Source organism: Rhineura floridana, chromosome 9, assembly GCF_030035675.1.
Source record: "Rhineura floridana isolate rRhiFlo1 chromosome 9, rRhiFlo1.hap2, whole genome shotgun sequence".
Lineage (NCBI taxonomy): Eukaryota > Metazoa > Chordata > Lepidosauria > Squamata > Rhineuridae > Rhineura > Rhineura floridana.
The window spans coordinates 29,654,742-29,681,524 of NC_084488.1; the positions used below are offsets into that span (position 1 = coordinate 29,654,742).

Genomic DNA, 26,783 nt, shown 5'->3' on the forward strand with positions numbered 1-26,783 from the left:
GAACAGCTCTGGTCGAGGGTGGCAGACTGGGCCCTGAATCGGAAGATCCGTTTGAATGGGGACCTGCTGTGGTGTCTCAACTGACATGTTCAGCAGGTCCGGAAACCAGGGACGTCGAGGCCAATACGGTGTCACGAGAATAATTTCCACTTTCAATGTCTGAACCCACTTGATTGTGCATTGTATCAGTCCGAACTGAGGAAAGGCGTACAGGAGGCCTTGTGGCCACTGCAGAATGAGGGAGTTTGTGCCCTGAGTCTGGTGACACGGTGTTCTTGTGAAGAACCTGTCTAGCTGTGCATTTTTGGGTGTGGCATAGAGATCCACTACCGGTTCTCCCCACCTGTGCACCACCTGTTTGAAAACTGCTGGTTTCAGCTGCCATTCCGCCTCCTTGATTGCTGTCCTGCTGAGCCAGTCGGCTACAAAGTTGTTTGTACCCGCCAGGTGTTCGGCCTTCAGTGAGGCAAGATGCCGCTCTGCCCATTTGAACAGACGCTCCGCCTTGAGCATTGGGCCCTTCGATCTCGTGCCCCCTTGTCTGTTGACATAAGCCTTCGCAGATGAGTTGTCGGTGCGTATGAGGAGATGCCTCTGTGAGGCGTCCTTCCCTGGCTCTCCCTGTCAGGTTCCTACCTGCTCGTGGTTACTGCCTGTCTCTAGGCACCACCAGGGACTCCACCAGTCCGGACCGCTCTCTCTTATGATTTCTCTCCCCGCTCTAGCACAGATCTCAACAGATCCCCCTGCTAGGCAACCACCAGTAACGTCCCAATACTAGTATTCCCAGAGACTCTGAATACTGGTATTGTTATTCTCTTCACCGCTGCCACCATTTGTTACAGTTCCCCTTCAGCCTTGGTCATTACCTTACCCTCCCTTCTGGTCTGTGAAACCCCAGCCAAGGATCAGGCCTTTGGTAAACCAAATTAAGTATTTATTACAGATAACAAAGCTAACAAGATTAACAAGATTTCTTCTTAAGGCACATAAGCATATGGTTTTACTCAATACTAATCCGAACTCCACCTCCCTCCTGGTAAACAACTCTCTAAACCCCACCAAGCAATCCACTCTTTCTCTTCTCCCCCCAGATTCCACAATTCACCACCTCACATTCACCCAGATTTACCTGTCATCCTTTCATTTATACTGTCAGCCATTTTAAACATTCAGCCAATCATCAAGCATTCTATTGCCCATTCACTCCCCCTCCTCTTTCACTACTTACCATGTATACTCTAAACAACCAGCACTTACCATATATACACTAATATATAGGAACATCACAGCCTCCCCTTGATCTTTGGTGCAAATGCCTGCAGGCCCAGCCTGAGGGCCTGTAACTCCAGTACATTTATATTAAGCTCCGCCTCCATTGTTGACCATGTACCCTGGGCTACGTTGTGGTCCAGGTGATCCCCCCCATCCATACAAGCTCGTATCTGAGGTCATGATTATGAGTGGAGGATCTTCCAGGCTGACCCCTTGGACCAACCTCTGAGGCTCCAGCCACCACCGGAGATCTGTTCTCACTGTCGGAGGAATGGGGATCGAGCACCTGTGTCATAGAAGAATTGCCTTCTAGTAGGGCAGAAGGATCTGTTGTATCGTTCTTGAGTGAAGTTGGGCCCACTGAACTACATTGTATGCTGAGACCATTGATCCCAAAGCTGGGCTAGACTCATCAAGTCCATTTCTGGCAATGACCCCGCTTCCCGAAGGAGCAGCTGAAGTCTTGATTGAAGCCCTTTCTTCGGTGAGCCTCATGCAGAAAAATTGCATGTCCAGGACCACCCCTAAGTGCGGAATAGTTTGGGATGGGGTCAGTATGCTCTTCTCCAAGTTCACTATGAAGCCCAGCCCCTGGAGCCATGCCACGGTGAGATGGGTGTCTGTGCGTGACTGGTCCCTGGATGGTGCTCTCACCAAGATGTCATCCAGATAAGGATGCACACATATCCCCATTGTTCTGAGATGTGCCACCGCAGCAACCAGGACCTTGGTGAAAACCCTTGGTGCTGAGGAAAGCCCTGTACTGGAAGTGTCTGTTGTTGTATGAAAACCGGAGAAAGCATCTGTGCTGTCTGCGAATTGGAATGTGTAGATACGCCTTCGAGAGGTCCACAGAGGTCAGTCAATCCCCTTTTCTTAGGGCTGCAGTGATGGAACAAAGGGTTTCCATTTTGAAGTGTTTCCTGGCCACCCACCTGTTCACCCATTTGAAATCCAAAATAGCCCTTGTATCGCCATTTTTTTTGTTTAGTAAGAAAAAAATTGAATAGACCCCTGATTTCCTCTCTGAAGGAACTACAGTCTCTATCGCCTGAATATTCAACAGATGCTGAATAGCTTCCAGATAGCGCAGGTGCTTCTCCTGCTTTCATGACCTTGGGGTGGGTCGAAACCGGTCGTGTGGAATTTCAACAAACTCTATGGCATATCCCATGGACACTGTGTCCAGCACCCAGTTGTCTGAGGTGATGTCTCTCCAGCAGGGGGCAAACTCTGGAAGCCTTGCTCCCACCCTGAGAGAGGCCTCTGGGAACTGCCAGTCAGGAGGAAGGGCCCTTTTGGGCACCCTTCTTGGTCCTCCCCGAGGAGGAGGTGCCTCCCAATTTAGCGGAGGAAGCGTGCCCACCCGCTCTGTCTTGTCTGCCCCAGCGAGGCCTGTTGGAAGACTGACTGCAAAATCTGAAGACTGCCTTGAGGAACAAAAAAACTGGTTCTGCCTGCCCTTCTGTTCCTCTTTTTTAGCCATAGGGAGTGCTTTCTTTTTGTCCCTTGTTTCTACCAGGTGAGCCTCGCCGGGCTCGCCGAATAGCTTACAACCTGAGAAGGGTAGGGCAGTGAGGCGAGTCTGTGACCCTGCGTCTACTGCCCACTGCCTGAGCCAAATGTTACGTTGCGCCACGGTGGAGGCAGCCATGGAGGGGAAAGCCTTTTTAGCTCCTGTCGAGGATGACTGGGTAGATGCCTCACATCCCACCTCTGTCTCTGGCAGCTGCGCAACTTCAATAGGAGTGGCTAAAAAACAGCTGGAGTGAAAAGCCTAGGTTGCATCTGGGTCACCTCTATGTCCTCACCAGACAGCTCCTCTTCCCTGTCCAGCTTGAGTCGATCTTCAGAATCTGACAGCTCCACCTGTGGGACAGGGGCCTGCATGAGTGACTGTGCCTGCGCCTGCCGTGCCATCGAGGGTGAGGAGCCTGTGGGTCTGGGGATCCTTATCACCGACAGGCGCTACCTTAACTCGCTCGCTGTGTGTTATAGCAGTGGGTGGGGGCAACCCCCCCGACTGAAGACTTGATTGGAAAGGGAAGAGGACCTGGAATGGCTGTGTTGCGATGGCGAACTGCCATGACCGTCCTCCTTGCTGGAGTCAGTGGAGGGGGATAAGTGCCTCCGCTTTCCCCTATGGGAGTGCTTCCTCGAGTGTCTGCGCGTCTTATGTTTAAGGATGTGTTGGAGAGAACCAGGTGAGGCCATGATATGGCGGCCTTGACTCCCTGATGCTGAGGGAAGAGCATGTGAAGTCGCTTCAAAGGCGAGCCGCCTTAGCGGGTGCCGCTCAACCCCCTGCTGAGAGACGCTCTCCGGCGATGAGACAAGCCTTGCTCTTCCTATAGAAGTGGTGGGAGGAGGGGGGGAGCCAGAAGCCGCGATCCCGCTAAACGTGAACGTTGCGGAAACACGGCTCCACGGAGCAAGGGGAGAGTCTCCCAACTGAGCAGCTGCTGCTACTGCTGGAACGCCGCAGCTAGCCGCGCTCCGCCCTTCTTTGACTTCTGTTCCGATGCCGGGGAACCCAGCTGGGTTCAGTCAAACCTCCTGAGCCCCAGACCCACGGGGTGAAGGCAGGGAAGGGGAGGAAAACAGGCAGGGAGTAAGGAGAGGAGAGAATTAGCATGTATAAAGATGCTGAGAAAGAGAAATGAAAAACAAAAGGAAGAAGCTCTGAGGGTAGAGAAGAGAGAATAAACAGCCAACCTTCATTGACTGCGGGCAGGGCCGGTCTGGAGAGAGGGATGACTCCTCCCCCAGGAAAGGAGACGAAGAAGCTTCAAGACCCTGCCTGTCACGACCAGTAGGAGGAGTCATCCCTACTGAGGAATGTCCTCCAGCCCTATCTTCAAATAGAAATTCATGGTGAGTAAAATTTCCATTTTTAATGCCAGATCGATACACAAGACCACACTCATCCGTTATTTGATCACGGATGAAGGTGCCAATTTGGCACCTACTGAGGAATGTTCTCCAGCCTCTCTAGCAAATAACAGCACAGCAGTGGGCACAGCAGATGACCAATGAGGAATCTGTCCATGAGAGGAGTGGGAGTGAGGAATAAGGCGCAGATAACCTTGCCCTTGTCTTCTATGGTGGTTCACCACCTCCTCATGGCTATACCTCCCTCAACCCATAATTACTGAAATTGGGGTGGCATCACCCATGTTCCTCCTTACTAAGACTCTTCCTAAACACCTAACATGGACCCACCAAGAGCCCACCAAGAAAACCTACTTGAACCGATTATCCCAGTAGGCGTCTGAGAGAACTGGAAACAGTCAGACCCAGTCAATATCTTTCACACAGGGCACATCTACTCCCTCCGTCTCACACTCAGGGAGGGTCTGCCTTCTGTCAGTTACAGACTCTCACTCTGAAGGCATCTGGTGACTTTCTCCTATCATTCAGTTCCCTGCACAGGCTCTTACCCTGTGCAGGAACTACACATGCACCATACACCCTCCCCACTACCAATCTCCTCTAGATTGATTAAAAAAATGGAAGGGGGCAGTGCCCTCGCCCTTGGGACTCCCCAAGGGGAGATTGTGATGTTCCTGTATTAATGTAAATATGGTAAGTGCTGTTTGTATAGAAGATATATGGTAAGTGGAGTGAAAGAGGAGGGGGGAGTAGATGAGCAATAGAATGCTGGATGATTGGCTGAGCGTTTGAATGGCTGGGAGTATAAATAGAAGAATGACAGTTGAATCTGGGTGGATGTTAGTAGGTGGGTGTTAGTTGGTGGATGTGAGAGGAAGAAGGTGTTTGGTAGTGGATGTTAGGAGAGTGTGGAGAAAGAGGGAATTGGAGTTCTAGTTAATAATAAGACAAGTATCACAGGAATAGATGAAACCATATGCTTATGTACCATTATAAAAGTAATCTTGTTATTTCTGATACTTAATAAATACTATTTTGGTTTACCGAAGGCCTGATCCTTGGCTGGGGTTTTCACAGACCAGAAGGGAGGGCAAGGTAATTACCAAGGCTGAAGGGAAACAGTAACGAATGGTGGCAGCGGTGAAGAGAAGAATAATAACATTACAAGTATCCAGCGCAACCCAGAGTTATATGAGTTATCTATATAGATACAAAGGGGTTGGGAACAGCATAAGCACGGAGTCACAAAAGTAATCAGATAGAGAGAGGCTCAGGCAAAGTCTCTGGGAACATTGGTTATAGAATGTGACTGGTGGTGCTGCCTAGCAGAGGGATCTAGTGAGATCTGTGCTAGAGCGGAGAGAGAAACCATAAAAAAGGACAGTCCGGACTGGTGGAGTTCCTGGTGGTGCCTAGTGAAAGGTAGTAGCCACAAGCAGGTAGGAACCTGACAGGGAGAGCCAGGGAAGGGCGTCACAGGTGGTGGCTGTAGCGGTGGGATACGAACAAAAGAGAGTCCCTAAAAGTGGTGTGGCAAAAAGAAATAACAAATAAAGATTACTTGTGAGAGTGACCGGCAAAGAGTGTGTGGCAAAGAGTGAGTGAACTCCAACACCATGCCTGAATATATAAAGATGAAAAGAGAGGAGCTGGTGGAGAAGTGCATAACATTCAATTTACCTCACGAGGGTAAAGGGGTAGATGAATTGCGGGTAGCACTAATAGCACTTACAACTGTCCAGCAAAAACAACCTGTCAGGGAAGAGACCCCAGAAGGGTATACAAGCAATCCCGCTTATATAGAGTATTTGAGAGAGAAGTTAAGATTGGAAACTGAGAGACTGAGGATGGAAGGTGCAGAGAAGGAAATACAGCGGGAGTTGGAAACTGAGAGATTGAGGATGGAAGGTGCAGAGAAGGAAAAACAGAGGGAGTTGGAATTTGAGAGAATGAGAGTGGATGCTGAAATACAGGTGGAAAAGTTAAAGTTTGAAAGAGAGAAGTTTCATTCTGATGAAACAAGAAAGGACAGAAATGAAACAAAAATAAAGGTTACACCAAAAGATTTTGCAGTGTTTGAGCCAGGACAAGATCCACAAATTTACCTCAGCACCTTTGAAAAGGCAGCTCAAATGTGGGGGCTACCGGAGGATAAATATATGCAATATTTATCAAACCTGATTAAAGGGGAATTGGCAGAGGTATACCAATATTTCCCCTCAGACAAGCCCGTCACATATGCCGAGTTTAAAGAGGCAGTATGCAAAAGATTCAGACTGGGACCTGACTATTTTAGAAAGTTATTCCGAAACTGTCAGATCCAAGCAGGGAGGTCTTTTGTTGAACTAGGAGCAAAGTTGATGGATATATTTGGAAAGTGGATGAGTAGTGCCAAAGCTCAGTCAGTGGAAGAGGTGAAAAGCCTCATGATACTGGATCAATTATTCCATCAGTTACCACCAGAAATAAGGCTCCTTGTCAAAGACCGTTCCCCTACATCGGTGCAGGAGGCCGCAGAGATGGCGGATCACTTTGCCTCCAATAGAACTGGCTGGGTGGGGAAAACATCAAAAGAGTTTAAACCCAGACCATATAATGGTGGCAGAAAGGATGTAGTACCAAAGCGAGTGAGTCCTCCAATAAAATCTGAAGGGCACAGGACACACCAGAGTGGATCTGTGTACCCTAAAATGGAGGAGAAATTATGCTATAAATGTGGTAGACCGGGGCACCTACGTTTTCAATGTAAGGTTGCCAACCCCATTGGTAATCCTGCTCAGGGAAGGGCAGTGAAAACAGAACCAAAAGAGCTGGAAACGAAAAAGGTTCAGTTCTGCCAGATAAACTGGACAGAAGTAAAAGACTTTGATTCGAGTCTAAGGGAAGAAGTGAGTGTGCAAGGGGCAAATTATTGGGCATTGCTTGATACTGGTGCCGCTCAGACGTTACTGAGGCCAGATTTAATAAAATCTGAGGAAATATTACCTCAGGAAACAGTGACTATCCAAGGAGTGAGGGGTGCACCAGAAAGCATACCCATGGCCCTAATAAGAATAAAGTGGAGAGGTAGGGAGGAAAAATATAAAGTAGGTATTAATGCCCAACAACAAGAACCAGTGATACCGGGAAGAGATGTAATGGGGGCACAAGGAAAAATATATGTGGTGACCAGATGACAACTTGGCAAAGAAACAGAAGCCATGTTAAAAGAGGCTGAGGAAAACAGGGTAGAACCTGTTATCAAGCCTAAGGTCGCCATAGCAACCCCTGGAAGGCCTGCTGAAAGAGACAAACTGTATCAAATGGTCTCTAGTGAAGAGGCAGAGCAGTTCAGGGAAGAGCTGAATAGGGATACAAGTTTGAAGCAAATAAAGGACCAAGCCCTTACACAAAAGATTCCCTTTATGGACAAACTGAGGAATCAAATTGTGTGTGAGAATGGAATTTTATATAGACTGTGGATGCCTGCTGAGAGAGAGAATGAATGTGAACCAGTGAAACAAATGATGGAAGTCGTGCAAAAGAATTTGAGTCAAGCTCAGGAGAAGCAAAGTTACTGGTATGACAGAACAGCCAGGGAACGTGTGTATGCTGTGTGAGATATGGTTATGGCATTCATACCCAGGAAACACGATAAATTACAGGCCAACTGGGAGGGACCATATACCATAAGGGAAAAGCTTGACACAGTGACGTATGTGATAACCACAGACCAATTAAAAAAGCACAAAGTGGTTCATGTAAATATGTTAAAACCTTATCACACCAGGGATGCAAAGGTGTTGCAAGTTACCTTATTCCCTGAGGGAAGTGGGCCTGAACTTCCAGATTTGGTACAGGAAAGCAAAGCCAAAGGAGGGGTAGATCAATTGGAATGGTCAGAGGAGGTGAAGGAAGAAGTAAAGGAAGAGATTCTGAGAGTTTTGAAAAATTATGGAGATCTCTTTAGCAATAAACCTGGCCGAACCAGTATAGCCAGACATTCCATTGATACTGGAAATCATGCCCCAATCAGATCTGTTCCGTACCGTGTGAATGGGAAAGTTTTGAGGGAAATTAAAAAGGAGGTTGAAGACATGCTGGAACTAGGAGTGATCAGGGAATCTATCAGTCCCTGGGCCTCAAGTATTGTGCTGGTTCCGAAAAAAGATGGAACCACAAGATTTTGTATTGATTATCATTTAATCAATAAAATTACGGTCCCAGATGCGTATCCTATGCCTAGGGTGGACGCAATGTTAGAGTTATTGGGGGCAGCAACCATTATCTCTACGATAGATCTCTGTAAAGGATTTTGGCAGATGGAACTAGACGAGCAATCCAGAGCCAAAACTGCCTTCAGTACACCAGATGGGTTATATGAGTTTGTGACTTTACCCATGGGACTAAGGAACTCACCAAGTTCGTTTCAGAGGCTAATTAATACTGTGTTGCGAGGCATGTCAGATTTTGCAGTGGCCTATATAGATGACGTGGCCATTTTCAGCAAGTCGGTGCCTGAGCATGTCCAACACCTGACGGCAGTATTAGAGGCATTAAGGAAAGCAGGGCTAACTATAAAAGCTACAAAATGCCAGTTTGGGTTGAATGAAGTAATCTATTTAGGACATAAGGTGGGGAGTGGGAAAATAACCCCCTCATGGAGCAAAGTTGAGGCAATACAATTGTGGCCTATCCCCTTAACCAAGAAACAAGTTAGGGCATTTTTAGGTGTGGCTGGGTTTTACCGAAAGTTTGTGAACGATTTTGGGGAAATCGCAACCCCCTTGCATGAGCTGACAAAGAAAAAGTGTGCTGAGCGTGTGGTATGGACGGATGAATGTCAAAAGGCTTTTGATCTTCTGAAGCAAGCCTTGTGCCAAGGACCTATATTAATAGCACCAGATTATGAGCAACCATTCATCGTGGCTACGGATGCGTCAGACCTCGCGCTGGGAGTCGTCTTGCTGCAGGAGAGAGGAGGCACCAGACATCCAGTGGCGTATCTTAGTCGCAAGCTGACATCGCGGGAGAAGAATTATTCGTCGGTCCAAAAGGAGTGCCTAGCGGTTGTGTGGGGACTGAGCAAGTTGCGCCCATACGTGTGGGGACGAAGATTTACGGTGACGACGGATCATCGGGCCTTGTTATGGTTACAGACTATGAAAAATCATAACACTATGCTGCAGAGGTGGTCCTGGGCTCTACAAGACTACCAAGTGGACTTCAAGTTCATAAAAGGCAAGGACAACGTATTGGCCGATGGACTTTCAAGGCAGGTGGCCGGGACTGCAGTGACGTGACCCAGAAGTAGGAACAAAAAATACATTTTCCCCATAAAGACTTGGTTTTATTGTTAATGCGACGTATGAATCTTAGAGCAGGAATAATACTTTGCCGTTATTTTTAAGGGGGGGGATGTGATGTTCCTGTATTAATGTAAATATGGTAAGTGCTGTTTGTATAGAAGACATATGGTAAGTGGAGTGAAAGAGGAGGGGGGAGTAGATGAGCAGTAGAATGCTGGATGATTGGCTGAGCGTTTGAATGGCTGGGAGTATAAATAGAAGAATGACAGTTGAATCTGGGTGGATGTTAGTAGGTGGGTGTTAGTTGGTGGATGTGAGAGGAAGAAGGTGTTTGGTAGTGGATGTTAGGAGAGTGTGGAGAAAGAGGGAATTGGAGTTAATAATAAGACAAGTATCACAGGAATAGATGAAACCATATGCTTATGTACCATTATAAAAGTAATCTTGTTATTTCTGATATTTAATAAATACTATTTTGGTTTACCGAAGGCCTGATCCTTGGCTGGGGTTTTCACAGACCAGAAGGGAGGGCAAGGTAATTACCAAGGCTGAAGGGAAACAGTAACGAATGGTGGCAGCGGTGAAGAGAAGAATAATAACATTACAAGTATCCAGCGCAACCCAGAGTTATATGAGTTATCTATATAGATACAAAGGGGTTGGGAACAGCATAAGCACGGAGTCACAAAAGTAACCAGATAGAGAGAGGCTCAGGCAAAGTCTCTGGGAACATTGGTTATAGGACGTGACTGGTGGTGCTGCCTAGCAGAGGGATCTAGTGAGATCTGTGCTAGAGCGGAGAGAGAAACCATAAAAAAGGACAGTCTGGACTGGTGGAGTCCCTGGTGGTGCCTAGTGAAAGGTAGTAGCCACAAGCAGGTAGGAACCTGACAGGGAGAGCCAGGGAAGGGCGTCACAGAGATCCCCTTTGGTGGCGACCCCAGTGGTGGCAGACCCGCTGCCCAAGGGCAGCCAGGTTTTTATGCCCCTTGACCTAGCCAGGAGCTGATGCAAGAGGCTGCAAGATTAACTGTAGCCTCTCTCTGGAGTCAGGGTCAGGCAGAGGGTCCCAGTCCTTGCAGCACTTACCAGGGATTTCAGCTGTCTCAAGAGACAGCAACCCAGAGGAGCAAGCAAGCAAGCACCCAGATGCTCAGGTACTCACTCCCAAGGCAGGTCTTCTCCAGTCTCCCAGTGCTGCAGCTGTTCTAGTTAACTCTAGAAAGTAAATGGAGGGGAGAATATGCATAGAAGGATGACAGAAAGAAGTGTGAGTCTCTTAGGTAAATCAAGGGGGCCATAATGTCACATCTGACATGGTGGTTTTTGCACTTGCTCAGCTGTAGTTCAAGTTAAATTACTGCTACAAAGATCCAGAAGTAATTTGCTGCTGTTTTCCCCTGTTCTAAAGAAACAGCATGAACTGTTCAAGGAGAAAGTTATATAGTTCTATCCTCATGATCAGAAATAGTTGGAAAGAAATACTTTACTGATCAACTTACTGATAGCATAAACTATTGCTTTTTGGAGAGGTAGGTAGGGCAGCTTGGAGGTTGGGGCAGCTTTTCTTCAAACTCTTTGAATGAATGAGGTACAAGGAGATGGGAAGAGCTGTGGCTATTGTCACCAGGCCTCGAGTCTGTGCAATGGGAGTGAAGAGCACAGGCAGACTCTAACAGACATTCTGTTCTCATTATCAGCACTGTTCCCAACAGCACAGCAATTCTCTCTTCTTTACTGAAGGTAGGTTGGGACTAGCTGGTTGCCACAAGGCCTAGGACACAACTCACTCTGGAGGGGTTACTGTTTAAGTCCTGTCATATTAATTTCATCCAAACCTTAGGGAAGGGAATTAGAGAACAACCTTTTTATCCACCACTTCCCCTAATGTGCATCCTGATCCTCTTTATGTTTACTCATATAAATGTCTTATACTCAGGTGGGATGTGAGCCCCCCCCTGCTTGAAGGCAAGAAAGCTGTGGCTTCAATGGTTTTTGCTTGCTTGCATCCTCTGAAGCCTAGAGTCCCATACTGAAAACACAAAAAAGCACAAACCACAAAAAGATGGCCAACATATATATAGCATGGAATGAAGCAGTCTCTAGATGCTTGTGAAAGAAAAATAGGGTAAGCCTGAGGACATCTTTACATTCAAGTAAAAAGACCTTTCAGATAAGTTCTATGGTCCTACTCCCCTTGAACAATATCCTCAGGTGGGATGTTACCAAGCTGACCATTATAGGGTAGGTGTCAAGCTATCTACTATCCAGGAAGCATATATTGCAGTACCCATCTCCCAAAGGCTGTCTTTGCAAAGGAATAAGTATCCATTTGGTAATGTATTGTAAAGGTATTGGGACTGGTCCTTGTTGCTGTGTGACAAGCCTTAAACCTGGGGAACATTTAAGGAAAAGACTGCTGAGCTAGCTGAATGTACTCATAAGTTTTCTCAGCGGGAGCAAATGCAATGTCACATACACTAGTATAATGCATGCCTTGATCCAATGAGGAAGAAGATCATTATATGTCTTTCTCCCCAGAGAATTAGGATGCCAAGAAACAAACAATGAATCTGTTTGTCTAAAGGATGTGGTATATGAAATCTTAACTTTCAGAGACCTATGCACCACACATGCAAGAAGTGGTACAACAGGATCATCCATCAGTGGCAAGTTCAATCAATCCATAAGCTGCTAGTCCAAGATGTAAATTCTGTTGGAATAGGAAACTGAGCACCTAAATTGCAAAGGGAAATTCCACTCTGCTTTTATTAGCTTCTGAAAAAGCAATGGAACCAAATATGTTTTAGGCCTGGGCTTTGGATCTAGAAATACAGAGGTACCCCAGGAGGTAGAAGGTACAGGTTTCTCCTCTGTGACACTAAGATTTGACAATGACATTGCTTTGCAAAGCAATGGTAGATAATGAGAATTTTCAAATAGCCTGTTTGATGTAATCTTCTTGAACTCAAGAGCCACTGCTCCTGTCCTCATCATCTACATCCAGCCCATCAGAGACAAACTCATCAGTGCCATCTAACTGGCACACATCCAATACCCCACTCCCGTCTCTTGCGTGCCAGTGCCCTGGAAACTGCATGGGGATCTGGCGAAGTCTTCCTGTTATCCACAACAGGAAAAGGTTGGCTGAGCACAGAAGTCTAAGCCGTAGGTCGCAAATCTTTTTTGGACCAGTGGGCACATTTTGAATTTTGATAGAGTGCTGGAGACATTTATCACAAAATGGCTGCAATGGGGGGGACATGGCATATTTTAGTTTTGCTATTTGTTCAATAAAACTTTTGAAAATCAACCAACAAATAAAATCTTGTCCTACTTGATAGATGTCATATAGTGAATGATAGATAATTATTAGATAGGTGCCATTTGCAGAAAAGTGCCCCTATGGAAAGCAAGGGGATTTCAATTTCAATTTTATTCTGGTGAGAACAGGAGAGTAGTGTTAACTGCCTGCATGTTTTGCATCCCATGAAATGCTCTACAAGGCTCTTTTCCCAGACTAGCTGTAGCCTTGGACTGGAGTCAGGTGCACCATTATGTTGTGGGGGCGCCTTGCTTATTTATTTATGTCTTCAAAAATATATATATCACTTTTCAACATTTTACAAAACTCACAAAGCAACTAACAACATATACAAATAATTAATGAAGCAACAATAAAATACTAATTAGAACAACAAAAGCCGATATATAAATATTGGTAAAAGCAGAATCAGTATCAATGAAACCCAATTAAAGGAGCAGTAAAGTGCAAATGTTGTGGCCAGTAATAATTAAAAAATTCAGAAATGAGGAATGTCTTTAGCTAGCCCTAACTCCTGTTTGTCTTGGGCTGCTTAAAAGTGCTTTTGCTAACCAGAGGCTCAAACAGGAACACCGGGATGCTTGAACTGAGCAGCTCCCATCTCCACCCATCAGATGATGAGTGGGGATTAAACCTGCTGCTTTGGCCAGTGCACGATTTCACCCTATCCTCTTGCCCATCCGCTGATATCAGTAGTAGCATCAGCTGATGGGTGGGTGAACATGGTTTGGGGAAAATGCCCTCACAGGTCAAAATTGGCCTGTAGGCCTCAAGTTCCCTACATCCGGGCAAAGGTGTCTGGGGTGTTTTAGTTTAGGGAAAAAGGAAAGCTGAATGAAGTTTATGAAATTACGAAAGGTATGGAGAAATGTAAAAATCCATTCCCTTTTACTTAATACTAGAACTTGGGGAAGGGCTGTTGCCTACTGGTAGGGCATCTGTCTTGCATGCAGAAGGTCCCAAGTTCAATCCCCAGCATCAGGTAGGGCTAGGAAAGAATCCTGTCTGAAATCCTGGAGAGCTACTGCCAATCAGTGTAGACAATACTGAGCTAGATGGACCAATGGTCTGACTCAGTACAAGACAGCTTTCTATGTTCCTCACTTGGGGCCACCCAGTGCAATTAGCCATAGAAATCAGAAAACAAAGTACGTCACAGAACATGTTATTAAGGAATAACAACAACAGCAATAACAATAATAATAATGTACTAAGTGGAAGAAGTCAGGACAACTGCTGAAGGTACATGCAAATTTTCTTATTGAGGGGTTGTATAGTATTAATTTCCGAGGAATTTTCCTTTAATGTACTTGTACCATATGTTAACTTTTTCAAGCATACCTGAACTTGACTGTTTAAATGCAGAAACAACGTGCTTTAGAAATATAGTTAACTGCTCAGCACTCTTTATGCTTGGATTCTTTGCTGAAACATCTTCATGGTTCCAAAGTGGTCCTCGTTTCCTAGGAGTAATAAAGAACCAAACCCAAAACTCATTTGTCAGAAATATTGAGAATATTCAACATCAAGTCTAAAAGCTTCCAATTTGATTCTAACAACACTAGCTTCAAAGTTCAAGAGCTTTAAATAATAATATACCTACTAAGAGTTCTGATGTCAAAGCCTAGCTAAATCAGGGGAAGATATCTTCCTTAGCAATGAAACTGTACTTTCAGGGGTGAAAAACATGTGGCCTTCCAACAACATCTGGAGGGTCGCATGTTATCCATCCTGCTGTACGGGAAAGGTCAACAATTAACAGCCAGATTTGCTTTTTTCTCTTTACATTTTTCATGATCACAATGGGACTGAAAACACAGCAGCTTATGGATGTGTCACTTGTGTACAATTTTGATGCAAATAGTAACAGACAAGTACAATTTGAAGATGCTCATATTTTCATACAGATGAGTAATACCAGCCAAGTTTTAAATGTTACCTTGAAGTAATAAACTCCATAAGCGATTTCATTTTCTCATCTTGCTCTCCTGAAATGTCGACTTCACTCAGGATGGTGCTATGCATATGAGAAATGGCAGCACTAGTATTTCCTAAGCTGATGCTAGAAGAGGTAGAACTTGAACTGAGCCCTGAGTCTGTCATCGGGGAGGGCTGGTGATCTGGTATAAAATCATTAACACCTAAGTACAGAAAGACATCATTATTTTCCATATAGTAAAATATAGCCAGATGTTATAAGGCATGGCAATCAAGATCTACTTTATTTTAGTTTATTTATTTAAAAACATTTCTAAATCGCTTAAATATTTCAAAATCTCTAAGAAGTATAAAAAATACAGTATAATATAAAACAATAAAACAGTATTATAAAAACAGAGATACAAACATTAAAGAGGCAAAACAGTATTACAAATCTTATTCATTTCATTATTCACTGGAGATCACTCGTGGCCAAGTAAGATTGCCTTCCGGGGCAAGGTCTTTAACAGTGGGTCCGTAAGTGACTGTGGAGGCCAATTCTGGATCCACACAGCCTCCACAGTGAGGACATAGGTTTCCAGATGGAAGGTGGTCACAATGAGGATTTGCTTGATGTGCCTTCCGCTTACCTCGTTTGTCCCTTTCGCCCTGTACTCGTGCTTCTTCAAAGTCCATAGCACCTTTGATAATGGCCGACCTCCAATTGGGATGCTCATGGGCCAAGGCTTCCCAGTTCTCGATGCTTATGTTATATTTTTTAAGATTAGATTTGAGAACATCTTTAAACCTCTTTTGCTGTCCACCAATTTCCGTTTTCCATCCTTAAGTTGGGATTGTAAAGTAGCTGCTTTGGAAGACGGTGATCAGGCATTCGAACAACATGGCCGGCCCCGTGAAGTTGATGTTGGAGGATCATTGTTTCAACACTGGTGGTCTTTGCTTCTTCCAATACGCTAACATTAGTCCACCTATCTTCCCAAGTAATTTGCAGAATTTTCCAGAGGCAGCTTTGGTGGAATCTTTCAAGAAGTTGGGGTGGCGCTTAGAAATGGTCCATGTTTCACAAGCATACAGTAAGGTCGGTAGTACAATGGCTTTGTAAATAAGCATTTTGGTCTCCCTGCGAATATCCCGATCCTTGAACACTCTACGCTTCATTCGGGAGAATGCGGCACTCGCAGAGTTCAGATGATGCTGAATTTCAGTGTCGATGTCAGCTTTTACAGAGAGATGGCTGCCAAGATAAGAAAAGTGATTGACATTCTCCAGCGTCGCACCATTAAGCTGGATTGATGGTGCTACAGAGGGATTGGTTCGCACTTGCTGATGAAGCACTTTGGGGTTTTTTGATGTTAAGCGAGAGGCCAAGCTTTTCATATGTTTCTGCACAGACATTTAGGATAGTTTGAAGATCTTCCTCTGAATGTGCACATTATCATCAGCATATTGGAGTTCTATGACAGAGGTTGTAATTACCTTACTTTTGCTTTCAGCCTACTGAGATTAAAAAGCTTTCCATCTGTTCGATATGTGATTTCCATGCCAGTGGGAAGTTTCCCCTCAACAAGGTGTAGAATCATGACGATGAAGGTAGCAAATAAGGTCGGAGCAATGACACATCCCTGTTTGACGCCTGATCCCACTTTGAAGGGATCACTTTGAGAGCCATTGTTATCCAAAATTGTTGCCATCATGTTGTCATGGAGGAGTTGCAAAATATTCACAAATTTATCAGGGCATCCAATTTTCAGAAGGATGGTCCAGAGAGCAGTTCAATTTACAGTATCAAAGGCCTTAGTCAGATCAATAAATGCCATATACAGAGGTCGGTTTTGCTCCCTGCATTTTTCTTGAAGCTGTTGTGCAGTGAAGATCATGTCCACTATCCCCCTGGAAGGGAGGAAACCGTTTTGGGATTCAGGGAGGATGTCTTCTGAAATAGGTAGGAAGTGATTTGCGAGGATCCTTGCAAGGATTTTACCTGTGATAGCTAGAAGAAAGAAGCCTTGGTAGTTCCCACAATCTGTTCTATCACCCTTCCTGAAAAGAGTGATAATTATGGCATCCCTAAAGTCTTCCAGGATCTCCTCCCTCATCCAGATTTTTTCAATGAGCTTATGAAGTTGTTGTGTAAGTTCAAGCCCACCTTCTTTAAAGACTTCAGCAGGAATCCAATAAGGTCCACTAGTTTTTTTATTTTTCATTTGATTAATGGCTTTACTGACTTCATCCAACTTAGGGGATACTGCAAGCTCATCTCTAATTTGTTGTTGCGGGATTTGTGAGAAGACCTCATCAGCCACAACAGAGTTACGATTAAGGAGGTCGTGGTAATGCTCTTTCCAACGCAGTGCAATAGACTCTTTGTCCTTTAGAAGTTTGGTACCATCTATTCAATGATAAGGGATTTGTACCATAATTTTTTGGTCCGTAGATGGCCTTTGTGGCATTAAAAAAGTCCTGTGCATCATGAGCATCTGCAAAATGCTGGATTTCTTGAGCTTTCTTTATCTACCAGGCGTTCTTAAGTTCTCTAGTTCTTCTTTGGACCTCAGCCTTTGCACTGGCATAGATTTTTTTCTTAGCAGTGCAGTTAATGTCTTTTTGCCATATCTGGAAGGCTTTCCTTTTCTTGTCAATGATATGTTCAATCTCACTATCATTCTCATCAAACCAGTCCTGATGTTCCTTAAGTTTGGTATCCAATGGTTTGTTCACATGCTGCAATAATGGAAGTCTTCAGTTTTGTCGGTAGATGTTTCTTCAGAGTTGTTTGAAAGCACGCTCGCTTAATACGATCTTGAAGGGCGTGGATGTTCATTTTACACCTTGGTTTTCTTCCTTGGAGCGAATTAATCAGTGATCTGTCCAGCAGTCAACGGCACTCGTCATGGCCCTGGTGAGGAGTACATCAAGACGATCTCTGGCACGGACAATTACGTAATCCAGGAGATGCCAGTGTTTTGACTGAGGGTGCTTCCATGATGTTTTAAATTTATCTTTCTGGTGAAAGAGTGTGTTTGTAATAACAAGATTATGCTCTGCACATTTAGTCAGAAGTAGAATACCATTCAGGTTGCTATTGCCAACTCCTTCTTTCCCAATGGTCTCTGGATATAAATCAAAATCATGCCCAACTCTTGCATTGAAATCGCCCAGAAGGATAATTTTATCCTCCTTAGTTATCTCTGATAAGATGGTGTCCAGCTGGTTATAAAAATTTTCCTTGATGTCTTCATCAGCATCTAATGTTGGTGCATAAGCACTTAGAATAGTTGCCTGCTGGTTTTCGGCGAGTTTTAATCGGAGAGTTGAGAGTCGTTCATTAATGCCAATAGGAAGTTCTGACAAGAGCTTCACAAGATCAATTTTAATAGCAAAGCCTACTCTATGTATTTATCGTTCTTGTTCAGGCAGTCCTTTCCAGAAGAAGGTGTAACCTTTTTCTTCCTTTAATTGTCCCTCTCCTGCTCTTCGAGTTTCTTGGAGTGCTGCTATGTCAATATTAAAACGTCTCAACTCCTTCGCAATGATGGTAGTCCTGCGTTCAGGATGTTCATTATCTGTACTGTCCAGCAATCTCCGTATATTCCACGTTCCAAAGTTAATTTGTCTTTTGCAATCGCTAAGTGGTGACCCCACTGGAAGCGGTGATCCAGTCAGGGAGAGAGATGAGGCAGACTATGTTTAGGGCACCTTTTCTAGCCCCCTCCCCATACTGGGTGAGCAGAGTGGATCCTGAATAGGACTGCTCAGTCATGGATACAGCTGCCGAACTACTCAACTGCCTTGGTCCTTGAGCCAGGATGACTGAGTCTGTATCCACCGCCCATGTGCCGGTCCATGACTAGGGGCTTCCGGATTTCACAGTCCTGCCCCCGTCACCATTCGCCGATGCCATGGGACTTTTGGTTTGGTTTGAAGACGCCTGTGCGTGAATTTGTTTTATGTGGGGAGATTGGTGCATGACGATCAACACACAATCTTGACAGAAAAAGGCTTTGATCCAATGGCATGGATTCCACGACAATTGGAAGTCTCTTATCTGCTGCAGCCTTCATCCGCCTTCACAGCTGTTGTAACATACACATTGTTATCCTCTGCCTGTTCTTCCATTGAGGACTTTCTTGGATTGTTCTTTGTCTGGTTCCTCTCCCTTGACCTTACTGCCATGGGTGACCCTGCTGGGAGTACATGGTTTCCGACGGCATCGCTCACAGGGTTCATTGGAACATGGAAGCCCACTCACCACTGCAAGGTGACGATCCAGCAACGGGCAAATCTTATGGGTCAGGGAAAGTCTGGGTAAAAAGGTATGTCTTCACAAGATGTTATTAAAGATGTTAGGGGTGTAATTTAATATAAACTGTAAACAAAACCAAATATTTCTATGAGATCAGTGGTTCTGCATGATTATATTGTATGATAAAATGCTACCATCTACTGGAAAATAATACAAAATGCCCATGCAAGTGTTTCAGATACGTATTTCTTTATGCATGCAGCATAATCACAGGTAGGAATTTGTAAAAAAAATCCTGTCAATAAAAGAATTCGAGTCTAAAAATTATGTAGCACACTTTTGCTACATTCTTCTTACACTGATAAACTGTAATTCATGCAATTTATTGTGTCAAAACTGAATGGCTGCATTTGCACATCACATGGTTAAGCCACAGAGTAGCATGATGTAAACAAGCCAAGGTGACCTGAGGCACAGATGTCTGTCTTCCCAACTCAAGTTGGCCTGTTTTAACAAAACATAGTTAAGCCCTGGGTCCCTACTTACTGGAGAGGGATGACCTTCATTGTATTTGTAGTGGGGCAGGGAAGGAGTAATGAGCTTTTTCCCTTAGTGCAACCAGGGGCAGACTAAACTGTGGGACATTCAGCCATGCTGTAGCCCCGCACCACCCCAGAAGCCTATTGGGGAGATTTTGGAGCCTTAGAGAGGACCTGAGAGAGAAATTCTTACCTTTGGTTTCCTTCAAGGCTACATACAGGGGGGCTGGACTCTAGCATGCCTGTTGCAGACTATGCTACAGCAAACTCTTTGAGCTATAACCAATGAAAGTTGTGGTAATTTTGATCCAACTTCAGTCTATTCATAGTTCTTGCTCACATGCTCTCACCCTAATCCATTCTGCAGGCACAATATTAACCACAGTTTATCAGTTCAAGTGAAATGACAAACTACAGTTAAGAAAAAGGTGGAAGTGAATGCTTCCAAACTTCTTCTCTGGAATGTGCACAAGAAGAGAGCAGGAGCACACAAGCCTAAGGCTTGCCTAGGCTCATTCCATGTCATACTTAACTATGGCTTAGTGTAACATGTGGACACAGCCATTGTTTCATTGTTGAAAATATTAACAACATTTTTATGCTGCACCATAACAAAGTTGTATGGGCTGCTTATAATAAATAAATGTGTGTGTCTAATAAATAAAAACCAGTCTATTATGCTAAAAATAAACACAGCACTCACAATAAATATCATGGAGTAAATGGTAGATGGATGCAAAGAACTGTGCAAACGAACTCTATGCACATAAGGGGATTTTGGACTTATTCAAATAGCAGCTCCCATTTTGACTTGTCACCCTGGGCTCCTTCTGGGAGGAAGGGTGGAACATAAATAAATAAAATAAACGTCCAACATTCTGAAACTGAGGGGAGTTTCAAAAGCAGTTTGCAACATGGCACAAGCATAGAAGGACCATCTGCTATAAAGACAAAAGTAAAAAAGAAATCCACTAAGCTCACCAAAGTAGTACTTGCATTTGGACCTTATTTATAAACACAAAAAGTCTAGCTTAGTAGTTTTCTAGATGGTAGCTGAACATTATTTCCAAATCCATTTTTACTGCAGTAACATGTCCCAAGAGCATAGCCTCACAGCTATTATCTTTGATAAAGTTTGTTAATTAGTTAACATTAATTAAGTTATTGACCAGTTGATAAGGTAGCTTCAAATTGTCTGTACAAATAGAAGCCATATTTACTAACTGGTTGTGAAATAGCTTTTATTTTCAATGGTTAAAGAGTATGTTATTAGTGCAACATTTTAAACTCCATTAAACAAATTTGCTTTTTCTTCAGAAATATTTAGTTCACTAATTAGAAGTATATCTAAAGTACCTGTGAAGATGTAATCCAAATGTGCTGTTTGTTTGACAGTGAGCACCCGGGGTTCATTAAACTCCCTGTTCCTGAGAAGGACAGAAGCCACAGACTGGACATTACTGTTAGAACCCATTGCTATCAATAAATGTAACAGGAGGCGTTTACAGTGTTCGTATACTTCAGGATGGTGGTGATCAAGTCCTATGAACAATGAAGATAATGTTAGACTTAGCAAGCAACAGTTACATTACCTATATGATATTTTATACTGCTATAATTTAATTAAAAGTTTACTACAGTTAAGAGACCTGAGGACTACAATTTGGAAAAAGAAGCAGGTGTGAAATATCCTCTCTCATTTACTACTTGGTATTGCAATGTATTGACTACAAGGAAGTTATAAATATGTGGTTTTGAACTTTATTTTATTTTTATGTAATATAAAAAAAGTTTTTCCCTTGTGATCCTCAGCTACTTCCACATTTCAGTAGAGTTTGTGTGTTATAAAGTTGCCTTATTTTAACACACCTCTTTTGCAATGATTAAATTTTAAGAATTCAAGACAACAAAATAATGTGCTGACTAACACGGCTTCCTAGTTTTAATAGAATCATAGAATCATAGAGTTGGAAGGGGCCTTGTAGGCCATCGAGTCCAACCCCTTGCTCACAGCAGGAAATCCACAGCTAGAGCATCTCCCGCAGATAGCTGTCCATTCTCTTCATTCTCTTCACCAGACTGAACATGCCAAGTTCCTTCAACCTTTCCTCATAAGACTTGTTCTCCATACCGGCTATCATCCTTGTCGCCCTCTTCTGAACCCGCTCCAACTAGTCTAGATCTTTCTTAAAATGAGGCGCCCAGAACTGAACGCAGTATTCCAGATGAGGCCTGACTAATGCAGAATATAGTGGGACTATTACTTCCCTCGACCTGGAAACTATAGCTCTGTTTATGCATCCCAAAACCGTGTTTGCCTTTTTTGCCGCAGCATCACACTGCTGGGTCATGTTCAACTTGCGATCCACTACAATTCCAAGGTCCTTCTCACGCGCACTACTATAATAAAGATGCAGTTACCTATAAAAACTGCATGAAGCAAGAGGTGTAGGTAGGTTCCCCAGTCAACCTTCACACTGTGGTCAATTATCAAGTCAGTCAACAAAATCACTGCTATGTTACACCTACAAGCAAAAACAATTATTACTGGTTAAAGAACAGAATATAGCAGCAGTTAGTTATTTTTTAAAAAAAATGTCCTACAATTAAATACGACTTTGCTAATAGTCTAGTTACATTAGTACTATTTTATAGAAAGTTACCACGAGTCAAACGAATCTGACTCTTTCAGGATGATTGATGTAAAAGAAGTACTAGTGATGATGATACAGGTGAAGTTTGAAGAAGAATATAGATAGATCTTTGTGAAAGGACAGACCCACTTTAATTTTTACTTCCACCATGCTGTTAGGAAAACAAAACTTAGAGCCAGGGATCTCAGAATAGGCCTCTGTTTTGGAGGATGAAACTGTGGAAATACATCTCTCAAAAGGCAGAGAGGATCTACAAGCATTGGTTGTCACATTCCCATACAAAGGCCATCATTTAAAATACTACATCATATCCACTTCTCAGCAGTAAGTTACAAACTGTTGATCTCCCCATTCCTTTGGGAGAGGGGGGAACTGTGCCCTGTACAGTGAATACTGAAGGAACCTGTGTTGCTTTAGTTCACTTTTATTGCTTACCTATGAAGAGACATGCCTGGGGAAGATGTTTCAGGTAAATAATCCACCAATGGTGACCAACATCCCCCTGAAGGTGGAAAAGGTAAAGGCTCTCCTTCATTGTGCTCCATCACTTTCAATCGCCAGTTTGAGTATTGTGGCATTGAATCACCTATGAAAAGTTTTATCATTGAATATTATAGTTCAATTTAATGCATTCATGTTAGCAGAAGGAACCGTTTTATTCACCAGAAAAGTGTTACTCTGGGGGCACCAGGACACCACCAAGTGGGATATTGTCTTCCTCTCCTGTTGCTTGAGGCAGGAAAGAGTTAACACTCCAAAGGGCTCTCACCTTAACCCCTCCCACAGTGTGACAGTTTGCAAGCTTGAAAGTATTACACTTATAACACTAACAACATCATGACTCAAAATAAACGGAAATTCTTAGCATGAATTTCTCTTCCCAGGGGTTCCTGGAGGGCATTCTGCCGCTTGGGAGGCGCCTCCTCCTGGCGTGCGATAGGCAGGGTCCAATCTTCAGATTATCTCACCCAGGGAGAGGGGCCATCCCACTCTCTCCCAGACCCACTGGCAGAGCACGGATGACCCCTCAACCCCCCAAAGTGGTCCCTCGATGGAGCTGTACTCCTGGCCCGACTGGCCTGTCATATCCATGAGAACCCACTGCAACTTCTGGAGATTAGCATGCTAAGAAATTGACTTCTGAAAGGAAAAAAACTGGAAGATAAAATGTAGAAACTTCCAGGGCAACAGACAGAAAAAGGTAATCCATGAAATCCCCAGGAGTCCCTGACTCCCCCTCATGTATGGTGCTGGCAGAAGTCACTGGAAACCAGCATGACTCAAATCCTCAGCACCTGAATGAAGAGGTGGGGGAATGCCCTCCAGGAACCCCTGGGAAGAGAAATTCACGGTAAGAATTTCCGTTTATTCCCTAGTGGTTCCTGGACGGCATTCTGCAGTTTGGGATATAACAGAGCAATAATAACCTCCTGGGTGGGATTCTAGTTGAGGGAAGATCATGCCTGGACCACCCCTTGCAAAACCCTCCTCCCAAATGTGGCATCTGCACATATATACTACCAAGATGATATCTCAGTGGTTTCAAAGCATCGATCCGACTCTCCCATCTTGTTTCGCTCAATGGCTTAACAGTTATGCCTACGTCTGATACATGGCTAGTTAGAATTTGCCAATGCTGAGCTGATGCAGAGAAATAATTATAGATCTGTTGAACCAAACTGAAGAAACTAGTTGCTTCCAGACAACATTTAGCAGCATCATTGACTACCAAGTTTAAAGAGTGTGCATTGCAGGGCACAAAAAAGGCACGTGGGTTTATGTCCAGGACTCTTTTTTGTACACCATTTTCTTTGCCTTTCATGTTACTCCCGTTATCATAACCTTGACCACGCAGATTCTCAATTGGTAATCCCATTTGCTCAAGCTGTCCAAGAAGAGTTTTTGTCCTAAAGGCACCTGTAGTCTCCTTTAGTGGAACAAATCCCAAGAAATGTTCTCTTATGATAACCTCAGGCTCAGACATCTCATTAACTGATGGTTTGATTACATCAACATAACGTACAATCATTGTCATTTGTTCAATATGACTAACATCAGGTGTGCAGTCCAGAATAATTGAGTAGTATTTGGCTGAGTTTGTATGTGCTAAAATTTTCTGCTTTATAGCACCTGCTAGAAGCTGTATAAGCTCATTTTGAGTATCTTTTCCTAGGTAGTGAACCATTGTTTCTTGATCTTTAACTCTGCACAAATGTTCATTCATGACAGGATCAAAAAGGGCTAGATATTCTACAAATTTCAGAAAATTTCCATTGCTAGCACTGTACAACTTTTCAGTTGTACCATGGAATGCCAAGTTTTGCATGCCAAGAACTCTGACCAAAGCAAACAAGCTTTCCAAGATTTGTTGCCAATATTGTTCTTCTTGCCTAATTTTCTGCTGGTCATCAATTGTTTTTCCTTTAGACAAGCGCAATTCAAGTTCTCTCCAGGTCTGATAGTTTTCTAAATGGTCAGTATTTCTAAAATTGCACAAACACGCTGTTACTCACTTGAGTATAAAAGGGATAAATAAAAAACAGAATATAGAAATTTTTCATAAGACTTTATAATTAATTATATTCCATACCACTGTTGTGGTATTTATCTTAAAATAAAAAATATAAATTGTCAGTTGCATTTTTACAAGGGTTAAAAAAACTAATCTGTATAAAACTGTGCCCCTCAAAGGTCAATACTGAGCCCCCCTGAGGTCTGCGCCCTAGGTGGCTGCCTAGTTGGCCTAATGATAGCACCAGCCCTGGGAAGACCAGGCCCTGGTTCAAGAGGTCTGGTTGGAATAGAATGCGCCACGGGTCCTGTACTGAGAGGTGTAGTAACTCTGGAAACCATGCCCTCCTCAGCCAGCATGGAGCAATCAGAATCACCTCAGCTTTCAGATGCTTGATGCATCTGACTGTCTGTAGAATGATAGGGATGGAAGGAAAGGCGTAGAGGAGACCCGCTGGCCAGTCCGTCACCAGTGCATCCAGTCCCTGTGCTTCCGAGTCGTGGAATCGGGAGAAAAACATGTGGAGCTGAGCATTCTGATACGCTGCAAAAAGATCCACCTGTGGAACTCCGAATATCTTGATGATTTGTTGGAAGACCTGAGGATGAAGACGTCACTCCGTATCTGAAAGGGACGTCCTGCTCAGCCAATTCCCAGTTACATTCTGGACTCCCACCACGTATTCTGCCCTCAGGGACAGGAGATGAGTTTTTGCCCAACTCAACAACCTCTGGGCCTCCTTTGCCAGAGCAGCCGATCTTGTTCCTCCTTGATGATTGATATATGTCTTGGTAACGGTGTTGTCGCTTCTCACCAAAATGTGAGCCTGAGCCCTGTGATGTGAACTCCTGGAGTGCCAGACACACGGCCTGTAGCTCCAACCAGTTGATACTGTGTCGCCTTTCACTGTCCTTCCATACTCCCTGTGTCATATGAGTATCCAGATGTGCCCCCCATCCATAGAGACTGGCATCCATGGTCAGAATCTTCCTCACTGGTGATTCTAGGCTCTCCCCCGTCAGCAGCCTCTGAGGGACCAATCACCATCCCAACTCCACACGCACACTTGGACTGATCGGAATCCTCAACTTGCGTGACTCTGCTATCTGATGCTAGAAAGGCGATAGCACCTGCATCAGGGGACGAGAATGAAACCAGGCCCAGTTCACCAAGTCCTGGCAGGAAACTAGCATTCCCTGCAACTTGGCTAGATCCATCAGGTCTACTGACTCTGAAGCAATCACTTTTGCTGTGAGGTCCCGAATCTTGTTTACCCACTCCTGAGTTAGCTTCATGTTGAAAAGGGCTGTTTATCTGAACTCCTAGATGAGTGATAGTCTGAGTGGGTTCTAGGGTACTCTTTTCGTAGTTGACCACAAAACCATGGTCGGTGAGACAATCCAATGTTGTCTGTACATCCCTGGCACATTGATCACTGGAGGTAGCCCTAACCAAGATGTCATTGAGGTAGGGGTGAAGCCTCACCCCCAAGGTCCTCAGATGGGCCACCAGAGGACCTTGATGAACACTCTTGGAGCTGAGGTCAGACCAAAGGGCAGTGCCTTGTACTGATAATGCTGACTGGCATAACAGAAGCGAAGATATTTCCTGTGTTGCCGGTGAATTGGGATATGGAGATAGGCCTCGGAAAGGTCTATTTATGCCATCCAGTCCTCTCGACCTATGGCCTCCAACATAGACCTCAAGGTCTCAATTTTGAACTTCTTGTAAGACACCCTCCAATTCAGTCACTTGAGGTTGAGTATAGCCCGGATATTCCCATTTTTCTTCAAAACCAGGAAGAAAATTAAGTATATGCCCCGAGCTCGTTCTTGAACAGGTACTGGTTCCACTGCATGTATGTCCAGCAGGTGACCTATGGCCTTGAGAAAAGCCTGATGTTTTCCTGGTCTCCTGGACTTTGGGGTTGCGATGAACTTTTCCCTTGGAAGACTGGAAAATTTTAAGGAGTAACTGGACAACACTGTGGAAAGAACCCAGCGGTCTGATGTGGTCATTGCCCATGCCCTTACAAAGTGTAGCAAACAACCCCCTATGGCTCCATGCAGAGCTCCTGACCTAGTGTCAAGAAGCTTGCCCCTTCTTTGACCCTT

The 26,783-nt window shown here is 44.2% G+C and overlaps 1 protein-coding gene across 8 annotated transcripts in view; it reads right to left on the reverse strand.

The window, feature by feature from the left end:
* Nucleotides 1-26,783, reverse strand: part of FRYL (FRY like transcription coactivator) — a 332,614-nt gene that overhangs the window by 80,017 nt on the left and 225,814 nt on the right. For all 8 annotated transcript variants that reach the window (XM_061583298.1, XM_061583296.1, XM_061583297.1 and 5 more), the window contains 5 exons: nt 22,593-22,743; nt 21,925-22,028; nt 20,860-21,045; nt 14,720-14,921; nt 14,122-14,243 (listed from right to left, as the gene is read on the reverse strand). In XM_061583298.1, coding sequence (XP_061439282.1) covers nt 14,122-14,243; nt 14,720-14,921; nt 20,860-21,045; nt 21,925-22,028; nt 22,593-22,743 — 765 coding nt within the window. The remainder of the gene's footprint in view (nt 1-14,121; nt 14,244-14,719; nt 14,922-20,859; nt 21,046-21,924; nt 22,029-22,592; nt 22,744-26,783) is intronic.